This window comes from Pelobates fuscus, chromosome 1 (genome assembly GCF_036172605.1).
Source record: "Pelobates fuscus isolate aPelFus1 chromosome 1, aPelFus1.pri, whole genome shotgun sequence".
In the NCBI taxonomy this organism is placed as follows: Eukaryota; Metazoa; Chordata; class Amphibia; order Anura; family Pelobatidae; genus Pelobates; species Pelobates fuscus.
Window position 1 is genome coordinate 323,534,464 of NC_086317.1, and position 12,175 is coordinate 323,546,638.

At 37.1% G+C, this 12,175-nt stretch overlaps 1 protein-coding gene across 6 annotated transcripts in view; it reads right to left on the reverse strand.

The window, feature by feature from the left end:
• ATP11A (ATPase phospholipid transporting 11A) overlaps positions 1-8,571 on the reverse strand; it is a 202,101-nt gene extending 193,530 nt beyond the window's left edge. For all 6 annotated transcript variants that reach the window (XM_063459730.1, XM_063459725.1, XM_063459743.1 and 3 more), the window contains exon 1: positions 8,037-8,571. In XM_063459730.1, the coding sequence (XP_063315800.1) occupies positions 8,037-8,075 (39 nt within the window). In that variant the 5' untranslated portion in view covers positions 8,076-8,571. The remainder of the gene's footprint in view (positions 1-8,036) is intronic.
• Positions 8,572-12,175: the final 3,604 nt, after the last annotated feature.

The following is a 12,175-nucleotide window of genomic DNA, read 5'->3' on the forward strand; positions in this document are numbered from 1 at the left end:
TGGCATTTTGTATGAATGCTTCTTAACTGAATCATCAACAAAAGCAAATGTTTCTTATTCACTGTCTACAGATGAACCTATTGCAAACATTCTTTTAGTTTCACTGTAACTTTTTCATAAAATTACACAATTTAGTAAAGTAAAACATTTTGGGAATTTAAGGTGAATGCCGAGTATGTTTTACCTTTTTAGATCAAAATAAACTGATTAAGATTTTAAATTGACTACAGCAAGCTTGTAGTTGTTATGGTGCCAGGAGTAATAAGATGAATTTTTGCAAACCGTTTGACACTTACCATGGGTCTACCAGGCACCGGTCATTTCCTCTCCACTGAGAAGCTGGCACTGCATGGCACAGCTTAGCTTAATGTAGCTAATGTAAGCTCATCACAGGAGTTTCTGGCTCCAGAGGAGGCTGAGACCAGCTCTAGGTAGACTCCAGTTAAGATGGACTACCAACAACCAGGGTACTTCTAGAAACATAATGGTGCTTGGATTGTTCATTTAATCATTCAGAAGAATGCCTACAGAAGTTCTCATAATCTTGCAGAATAACCCATTGACCCCCTCTTTCGTACTCTTGCGCATGCCCGAGAGTACAAAGATGCAGCTCTTGGTAGTTCCATATGCCTGGAGCTGAAGACAGGTATGTTGTGCCTTGTCTAAACTGGATTGTGATTATTTTTTTCTACTGGAAAGTAGAGTAAGGTTAGCGCTCAAGGGTAATAACATTTGTGACATAAAAGCTGTAAAATAGTGATGATATTAGATATACCAGACAAGCCCTGCTTTCGTTAAAGGGATATCTCCAACCAGCCTGTATTCCTTTACTAAGAGTAGATTACACATATGTTTCAATTAATCAATTTGGAGGCTTAGCGGCAGCTGATAAAAGTAGTGGACTGGGTTGGAATCAGTAGCTAAATTCTTCCAATACAGAAAATACAGAATAACAGGAGCTGTTGGCAATTGACTTTTTAGTAGTGGCTGCCAGTAACATCTTGTTACTTCTGAAGTTGGTAAATATTAAACAGTCGCTACTTGCTAAAAGTAGTGACAGGTAAAAGGTAGTTACCTGTATGGAAATATGCCAGTGCTATGCCTGCCTAAAAAAGGTGTAGTATTTCGGGTGATAATGTATCCAATTTCCATGCTTAGTCTATCTAAATCATACCATTTTCTTTCACTGTTTCTGTGTTTTTTCATTGGAGTTTTTGAACTTACTTGGTGAGTTTTCTATATTAGTGTAACTTATTTAAAACATATACTAGAAAATGTCATTTTGAAGGACTTTTACTCACGCTAAGATTTTTTACTGTTGGCCTTCAATAAATTGAGGGGATATCTGTGAGTATGTGTAATGGGCAGATACAGAATGGCAATGATGGGAATTACGTGTAGTTGACCACCATGCTTTTTGTTACCTAAGAATTATTCATTACGTCAGGCATGTAGGCATTATGTGGAATGTGTATGATGCTTTAATAAATGGGCCTACTAGCTCTGTAAGCTGAAAATCAAAAAAAAAAAAAAAAAAAAAAAACATATAGAGAATAAAAAATGGAGCCTGGGCTTGCAGTAACTAATGGAATAAAAAAAATAATTCAGGATTCTAGGAGACCTGTAACAGCAAGAGAGAACTGTGTGAAGCATTTGGGGCTGTGCAAAATACAAACACTCCTATTAACCCACTCTATGATCCCCATTCCTTCTGGCTAATCATGTTCAGAGGGTTTACTGAATGAGTAAGATAGGAGGGCGCTTTCGTAAATATCCAAAATGCCACATTCCAAACAAGTTGACTATTTTATCCAAATGTTGAAATCTGGATGGGAAAGAACAGACTTAGCGATATTCGAGTTCTTCTAAAATTATGTGATCTTATTCATGAGGTTATTTAAAACATAAACAGAGACAGAGCAGGAAGGGCTTTCCTCTAATGAAATATAATCAAATAATCATTATGGTGGAGTTGCAGTTGAGAATTTATCATATTAAGGAAAATAATACAAATGTATGTTATAAACACCTGGTTTGCATGGGTGGTTGGAGGGAGGTTGTTAATAATTGTATGATTGAAACACACTCAATAGTTAAAAATATTGAGGAAACAAGGTCAACATTATAGATACAATGTAAAATTCATAACAGAGAAGTACATCCTATTAATTTATTCAGATTGAGCATTTGGCTTTCTAAATATCACCTGGCATGTAATACTCTAGGTTTCAGGCCAAGATAATATGGAAGTGACAAAAACAATCTTCAGGGATTAATTATTAATACATCCCCAGGGTGTGAAAATGCAATTTAGCACATTTGAGACTTCACTTTTCTCTTTTTCTAATAAAAATAGATTTAATGGTCATAAAAGGTATGTATTGTTTTACTTTTCTGATTTATAATTGTTTGACCTTTGGTGTATATCGCGCATGCTGCGACATACTCTCTGCATTTAGTACTTTAATAAATGAGTGTCTAATCATTGTTCTGTGATTCAGTCTGCCTTTAATTGGTAATTATTCTTTTTCCGGGCACAGAGTTTAAAAAGCTGGCTTTTAAGAAAATAAAATAGCTACAATTTTTTTTATTATAAAATGGTTCTGAAGTGTTCTGACTTACTGCTATACAACTTTATCTCTTAATCAAGTCTACAAGCTAGGGTTTTTGTTTTGATCAGAGCAAGCAGAAAATAAAATCATCTAAGAATTATTGATCTACTGTACTACATCTTATATACAGTTTTAGTACTCTATTGATCATGACTCTTCACATAAATTTCTTGACTACTTCTCCGGGGATGGCGGGTGGTGGTGGAGGGGGGGGGGTGCGTCGTTCTCCATAGCAGTCTGCTAAAGAAGTAGATATCTATACATCAGCAGGCATGAATCACTTTCATATGTTGATAATGCAGTGCTGTGTTTAGCATGTCACATTCTGATAATGTGCTTCATTATTAAAGGGTTACTCCAATCATCATGACATCTTCTGCTTTTAGATGGTGGTGAAACGCTGCACAGAAAGTGTGATCTGCACTCTAAACATAGGAATCCATTAATTGATAGACTGGAAAATATATTTGCTACTAATAAAATAGATAAAGTTGCTGCTAAATGTCTAAAGGTTTGTAGCGATAATGAAAAGAACACCCAAAACTTAATTATTAAAAATTGGGAAAGAGATTTGAAAATTGTTATAGATACATTATAATGGAGTAAATGATTTCAGAATATAACTTATAATTCATGTAAATTCATGACTTATCTTTATTAGTAACTCACTTCAAGTTAATTAATAAATGGTATTTAAACCCGACCAGGCTCGCAAATGTATACCCTCGAAATTCTAGAGTATGTTGTACTTGTTGTGGATCTGAGGGTACTTATTTGCACATGTGGTGGGGTTGTAAAAAAGTTAAGATTTTTTTTCTTTTTATTTTGAAGACATAACATAAACTTACATAACAGTCCTAAAGTTGCTCTGCTCCATCTGGACTGGCCTATACTATCCCAAGCACAAAATTAACTTGTAACTCACTGCAAAAACATAATTGCTAAAGACTGTAAAAAAACTCAACCTTTTACTTGGGCCCAATTTGAAAATCAATTATCCTTTCAATGGAATAAGGGGTAGGATGTATTAGAAATGTTTCATCAAAAACTGTTGAGTCTAGAAATGTAAGATATAGATGTTTATCCTTAAAGTAAATCTACTCAGAAATATGCTCTTCTTCTCGGGAACAAATGTCATTTTTGTTTTTTTTTCTGATTTGTTTATTGTTAATTAATATATTGTTTCAGACACTTACTTTATGTATATTGGACATTGTATTTTTTTGTATTGTATTGCATTTGTATGTATGTCTCTTTTTTATTTAGGAATTAATAAAAGAAAGAAAAAAAGTGTAATCTGTACTTAGTTAGTTGCACCCCCAGCACACATGACTTCAGCAACAGAGAAATCTGTTCCCGGCTGCCTAATATAAATTCTGTGCAAAGATTGTGTCATTGTGACATGTGATATCAGTGTACACTGTGCACTGATGATAGATATAGTGTCATTCTCCCTTGCAGACAGTGGGCCTGCAAGGGCAAGCTTCAGTGTCCCATCCCTCCTTGTGCTCCCCGCCTCCCTCCATTTTTAACATTAACCCCTTTTTAAAAACAATTAAAACCCTCACTCTGTCTTTCCACCCCTCACCTGGCCAGAGCACTCGCATGCGCTTTGAGGAAAAGTTTTAATTTCTTTAGTAGGTTTTTCATTAAGTAATTGGTAGCCCAGTAGGGAATAATAATGCTAAAAATAAATGTCTAGAAAATGGTTATAGCAACCCTTTTAGCTGTTTAATGACAGTAGCAAAACACTAAACAGAATGTGATGCCATAGCTTTGTCTTTTCCAGCCACATACACAGTTAAAATTAGGAAAAAAAATTGATGCTCTTTTTAACTTATTTTGCTGATCTACATCTTTATTTAAAAGGACACTATAAGCACCCAGACCACTTCAACTCATTGAATTGGTCTGGGTGCACTTTCCATGTTCCCTCATCCCTGCAGCAGCATATATTACAGTTTCAGAGAAAATGCAATGGTTAAATTGCAAGGTTAAGACTGTCTCTTGTGGCTGTCTAACAGACAGCTACCAGAGGTGCTTTCTGCAGTTTCATGGAGTTTTACCCTGTCAAATGATGATGGAAGTCCTCATGCTTTGCATAAGGACATCTAGCGTCTTCTAAAACCCCATTGGAAAGCATTGAGTCAATGCTTTCCTATGGAGAAGGCCTAATGCTCACTGCGCATACACATTAGGTTCCCCTGATCAGCTGACGTCGCCAGAGGAGGAGCACCATGGGCCATTGGCACTAGAATCAGGTAAAACTTTTTTTTAACCCTTTACATGTGCGGGGGGCGCAGCGGCAGAGGGACCCATTAGTACTAGGAATACAGGAATACAACTTTGTATTCCTAACACTGACGTTATCCTTTTATATTTTTGGATAAACTTTTACAATTATTTCATATTTTACCATATACAAATCAAAAAGAATGGTGACAGTATTATATAAAATCACTAAACTTTGTGTGCAATTCGGTTTGGTAAAATCACCATTGGTATTTGAATCATTTGAGGATATATCTTATTTCGTAATGTTACAACAGAGAAACGTGTTTTTCGCTTCACAATATGGCACAAAGTACATCTCGACTTAACACAAACAGGGTTGTTTACTAAAGTGGAACTTGTGGTGGTCTAGAATAGGGAATGTTTATCTGCTGAGGTCAATTTTACATTTGATGTAAGTATGCAAGCACACACTACTGATATCCTGGACAGTCTTTTCAGATAGTTCATCCTCCCCAGGGCCTCCTTTTCTCATGATTCCTTGCTCACATGCAGGCACATGATCACAGGCACGTGACCACAGGCACAGAGAGTTATAGGGCATCCTGAAATCGTGTACAACAGTGTACAAATGCATTTTTTAAATGTAAAATGTTGTTATTAGAACATGTCATTATCACCAAGTAAGTAAGCAAAAGAGGTTATTGTAATATGTTGATGACATGACAATCCTAGCAGAGCATCCAGAGGACATTTTCCAGAAGGGGCATCTATTACATGTTACATCCCTTATTAAATATAAGAAAAGGCCGTTTCTGGAGATGGAGGTGAGGTGTGTGTGTATAGGGGAGGGGGGCACCAAAATTCCTAGAAAGTCATGTCCCAAGATATAGTAAAATACATTTTACAATAATGTAATTAACACGTTAATATCAAGAACATTGTAGTATTGTGCTATTAATACATAGTATGTTTAATGTTTCCATTAGGCCTTTGGTACCAGGATAGCAATGATGGCATGCAAATTAATTAATCATGTCCTACAGCATAAGGATATTATAAATAATTGCATATTTGAGTTTTTTTTTTGCTTATATGATTTTAATCCATGGGAAATATATAGTAATTTTCACTTAGATGTGTTCACAAAGAATCACAACGAAAAATATTACAAACAGTGTAATCACTGAACTAATTGATACTTACTGGTAGAAGAGAAACTTTAGCTTTACATAGTGTAACAGAGAAAATAAATAGTTCCCAGGGGGCGAAGCCAAGAAGCCGAGCTGACTAGCCACACTGAACAAGAGCTCCAAGAGACAGGCTATAATAAACCTTTTTAGAGGGACCTAGAACCCCCCTGGCAGACCGAGAGTGCTTGAGCACAGTTGGGGAAACACCATGGGTCGCAAAACCAAAAGGCAGAAAGTGGAGAAGCCGCGACTGGGTCAGAATATCAGGAGCAAGGAGGGGCAGGCCCAAGAGGAAGGTGCATAGGATGATGCTAAGCGCTACATTCCACCCTAACCATGGCCACACGCAGCATAAGACACAGTTAAACCATGTTAGGGTTACCTATGAGGTTCCTAGTGCAACATTTCACACGCACACAAGTACCATATATAAAAAAAAATCAGGTTATAGGTTGCTAAGCGGGATAACTCCTACTATAGCGAAATGCACAATTATAACCCTTGTACTTATCCTCTTTTGACTGAATGTGTGACTAATTGTACATATGGCTTAAACACAAAAATAATAAATAAATAAATATTTCCTGAGCATAATGCCAATCACAATTACAAATCATGTGAAGGTAGACTTAGAACTCAAAAAAAAAAAACTATCAATAGGTCATTGTCCACAGGAAAGGCAGAAATTGGAAGCCCCAGTATAACCATTTCTCCAACAAAAGTAAAGATGCAGCTGGCAGATTCTGGAAATAGTTCTGTGAAGGTGTCCGAAACTTCATCTGACAAGAATTAATACCCACGGGGGTTAGTTCATTTTGCATACAGCTCATAGGTAGCATACCTGTCAAACCTGTTTTTTTTAACATGTTTCTACAGACAAAAACCTGTCCATACACTAACTTACTCTCCCCCAAATTGTATACATCATAGGCTCAACAACTTTGTATATTTTACAACAAGTTTCCAATATTTATTTTAGTTCTTTTAGTTGTATTTATTTTTACAAACCAACTTGCAGATCAAAACTACAGAGTTAATTACTTATTTTTGGTTGATCTGGAAATATTTTCCCATCTCTGTTTTTTTAATCTAAATGTTTAATCTAAATCAATTGTCAGTTCACTCACAATTAAATAAATAGACCCCCCATGTCATTTCACATGTTCATAATATAATTATCAAACTTAACACTGTATTCCACTTTTTCTAACAATTTCCCATATAATATATCACACTCTGCTGCTATATCAGGTACAAATATCTGATATTGATAACGAGAGGACTGTATCAGCACAGTCATTTAACACGTTGATGGGATGCATAGAGTTAAACTCTTTTTTTCCCATAAACTGACTAATTCGTCCATACAAAATCACATTACCAAGAATTCTCAGGAATTGCAGGAACACACCTCTATTAATAACAGGTTTAAAATGATGGGCAATGTATAGGAAGAAAGCTCAAAGAAAGCAACACGTGTGTGTGTGTCTGATCATGGCTGATGTTCTGATACAGTGAAAGAAACACACTGTTTATATATATATATATTATAGAGGATCAATTTATATCTGTAGGAAGCGTCACTGGGGATACAGCTCTGTTTTGCAACTCTCCAAGAGAGACTTCAAACATCGCCTATCTTAATAACCATGCCATTATCTCGTCTGATAGTACTTTTATCTATGTAGCACAGATAAGCTGCCAGGCTCGTTCCTATGCAATCTGACTGAAAGGTGGTAAGGTCCTGTATTTCTATAGAGACACTATGTACACTAATCACTAATTAATACTGTGAAATTAAGATTTCCTGTGAATAGCTTATCACTTTCATTAAAACAAACAACGTGTATTCCAGTCTCAATTAATGGCTTCTGAGAGCCTGGCATGACTGACTAGAAAACCCTTATGTGTATTTAGGTCAGGAAAGCAGAAAAGGGAGGGAGGGGGGGCTAGGCAGGAGAGGAAATGATCCCAATCAATGAGTGCACACTCCACTTACATATCTATTGATGAGAGTCCTCAGCACGCTGCAGTCCATGGCTGTGGGTACCTTCTCAGCCTCCTGCCTCCCAGGTCCTGCTGTCGGTGCCTTACTTTCCACATCCACAGGCTGTCTGACCTTTGGATATACTTTGTCAGTGTCTCACTCAGAAATCAAGCTGTCTGACCCCCTTGACTATAGGAAGAGATCACCAGATACTTCTTGTATTAGTCCCAATAGTGGAGGAAGCTGCCCATGTGATTTCTTTATTTTCTTAGTATTTCTCAACAAGGCAAGCTCTTTGTGCAAGAAGGGTCACAGTTGCTACATTATTTCGTTTGTATCCATTGATCTGAGCCTGGAGCTATTCTGGCGGAGCCTGACTCCCCCAGTGGCCTGATGTGTGTTATCTTTGGTATTCCTATTTGTCAAAGTGCCGGGTGACACTGCAAGCAGCAAGCTTACCCCCTCCTGTAGCTCTTGCACTAGAAGCCTATATCTCTGTGATGATAATCAGCTCCCTGTTCACTCATCTCCCTCCCATTTCACATCACTGCCCAGATCTTACAACATCCCTCCCCTCTGTCTATTTCTGTCTCTGAGTCTAGCCTTTCAGTTCTCCCTCCCCTCTCTCAGATCTCTCCTGTCACTCACTTCCTTACCACCCAGTGTGCACACCCACTTTCTTTGCTCCACTTCCCCTCCTCTCTGTACTTGTCACTTAACTCCACCTCTTCTTTTTTACTCAACATGACTCTCCCCTCCCCTTCTCTATCCGCCCCACTCTTCATCAATCGGTTCTGGAGTTGGCATCCTTTGCTATTTTTATCCCAGTCTGGTTACTTTCTGGTACAGCTGGCTACAAAGGACCATACATTCTGATACAAGTTCATTTTCTAGAGGACCCCAGATAGGATCTTGTTGATCAATCTCTCTCTCTTATGCGATTATTGCTCCATCTAGATTTCACAAGGTTTCACCTAGGAAGGGGGGGGGGGGGGGGGTAGGAGGAGGGGAGATTTCAGAAATATCCCTGGAGAAAAAAATAGTGAAACAAGAATGATCAAATTATTAAATGAACTGGAGATTCCAGTGTCTTGTCCTACTACCCAAGTTTTACTTAACCCTCTCTTGCTACATTTATCTAAAACGTTCATTCTGTGTATATATTTCTAGGTATTCGTATAGACATGTATACATGTGTGCATGTTGGGACATGGATTTGCGTCATGTTTACCTATATGTTAGGATGCATTTGATGCTTATGGTTATATGTTTGTATATATATATATATTAGTGTTGTACATTATACATTGCTTGTGTGTGACACACACACACACACATATATGTTATATATATATTGTTATATACCTAGGACATACTTGAAAATAAGAGAAATCTCAATGTATCCTTCCTGGTAAAATATTTTATAAATAAATAAATAAATATATACATATATATATATACACATCATACTTACACACACATTTATTTGCATATACTGTAAAGTGTGCATATTCCTAAATGTACACACATGCATGTAAATGTATGTATAAAAATACATAGATTTTTTTTTCAGATGTGTATAAACATGCTTTTTCAGTGTGTCATTTTGATAACGCTCCTGTTTGAGGAGACTGCAATCTCCTCCATTAACTCCTATTTGATGGTTTTATTTCTCCTCACTCTCATTCCTCACACAGAATATTTAGGACACTCTGGAGGAATGGTGTCTAATCTTGTTCTCTTCCTACCCTAATTTTCCCTGTGCACTATATGTTCTCATGTTACTTTACGTCCTTTATTACAATTCAGGTTTGAATTGCATTTTGTTCATGCTTGGTAAATGGAGAATCTCCCTTATTTTTGTGTTTTTGTGGTTATTGTTCCATTACAAAACTATATATTTACTTCTATTTGAATGAGAATATAATACAAAATATTGTAGATTTTATTAAGGCACGATTGTGTGCTAAAGTAACTACTACATAGTGATCAAACAGTAACAAGGAAGTTTACTTAAATATAAATAACTGTATAATTATATTTTTATGTGACGTACAGTATGGTAAAACAGCAGACCTTACCTGCAGGATTAAATACCTCTGAACAATAAACACAGGACAAATGTATTATTTATTTATACTGTACAATAGGGTACAAATAAGATGAAGTCTGTTTTTTGCAGTGTCCAAGCATACTGTTGCCCACGTTAAAATCAGTAACATATTAAATAGAAAATACTATTTCCTGGTGTAGACCTCATTAATCGTTCCCTTGTGGTCTCAGTACTCAGTGAGGCAGTTAGCGTATCGCCAAGATTCCCAGCTTGTGCTCAGACTTCCTTAATTAGCGCCAGGTCAGTAGGATCTGAAATTTCAGTTTCAGGAAGCGCGGAGAGCCACCAGGCAGGGGTTCCGCTGATTGGCTGAGAGCAGTTGGCCGACACTCTCAACCAATCAGTGAATCCCCATTCACAAAAATGCACTTTTCAAGCAAGTTTTGTCAATGGGGATTCACTGATTGGCTAAGAGTATCAGCTGACTGCTCTCAGTCAATCAGAGGCGCCCCTGCTGGCAGCCCTTGCTCTTACTGAAACTGAGATTTCAGAAACCAGATGTCTCCTGGGGGGGGAGGAAATCAGCTCTGGAGTTAACTTCGGGATTGAATCAACTAAAGAATAGTTTAACCCCTTGAGCTAAGAGTGCACCCAGGGGCCTCCTGGCACCATAACAACTTAATTTAGATGATTTTGTCATGGCGCCTAAACTGTCCTTTTAAAACCACTGGGCCACCAGGGATTTCTTAACAATTCCAATGGGTAATCAGAGATTTATTATTAATTCCCACTGACCAAAATGAAATCATCTCCAACAAAACAATATGGAACTGCACTCAATCCTATCACTCTGAGCCAGGGTGCAACCAAACCAGGACCAAACACCAGGTCCCAATAACAGTAAGTATAAAGTACAAGACGGTTTAGGCACTCCAAGGTTCAGAAATGGCAAATTTATTGAAGCCCAATGTAACACATTACATTGGGCTTCAATAAATTTGTCATTTCTGAACCTTGGAGTGCCTAAACCGTCTTGTACTTCACAAGGAAATCATCAACCCCCACTGCTACTAATTATTGTCTGTTGTGGTGACTATGGTGTCCCTTTAAACTTGCTTGTGCTTCATGAGGCCTATTTAGGGCATTTGTGCCCTTGTGAGAGTGCTCCCACCGCACTTTACTTGGCTGATTGTAAGTCCTGTCTATAGATAACATACATTTTTCTTTTTATCAGAGTCAATTGTAGATCTTCTGCAATAAAGCAAAATTTGTGTCAGTGGCAAACCCTTTCTCGCTTGGTGGTACCGATCCTTCATAGGAATGCATTATTGTGGATACATTATGTTCCTTATACTAGTTTGTCTAACATGTAAACCCTGTCCAGATAGCAGATTCAACATGCAAGTTTAGACCATCTATAAGAAAAGTTATGGAGAACAGTGCATAAAATGGAAGATTTTAATGTAGTGATTTTGGTACCCAATCCAGTTTCTCAGACATGATTTAAAACAGTTTTTTTTCTGAGAGACGGCAATGTTTATGTTTGTTTGAAAACAGGTCCCTAGTGACACAGTATAATGAATCCAAACTTTGTTAGTGTTTCTTTTAGAGAAGCGCTGCATCAAAAACTCCTCTATGAGAAGCATTGGATTGGCAGAATAAGTATGTGCATGCACCAAAAGCCCTCAAAACTTCTTTATGAGAGGCATCTGACTGCACAAGACATCACCATTTAGTGAGTAGGAGGATTGAGCCACAGCATGGAGACTGTCCTGATGCTGGATCACAAGTCAATTTGACAACTTTCTTAACCATTTTTAATCATAGGGGCCAGTAATCGAAACTAAAAAAGGAATATTGGAACATTAAAAATAGATTTATTTTCAACAATGGTGTTCTTTTTAAGGAGCTTGCAATCTAAAATCGCATACATTATTTAAACTGTTTCAAATATATATTAACCATTTGTGTGTTTACATTTATTTTACTTGTTGTTTGCTTCTTCTCAATTTGGCTATAGACTAGGTTGGCACTTTATCACTATACAATGAAAATAATAGTACAAGTCATGTCTCCCTAACAATATTCAAACATAGGT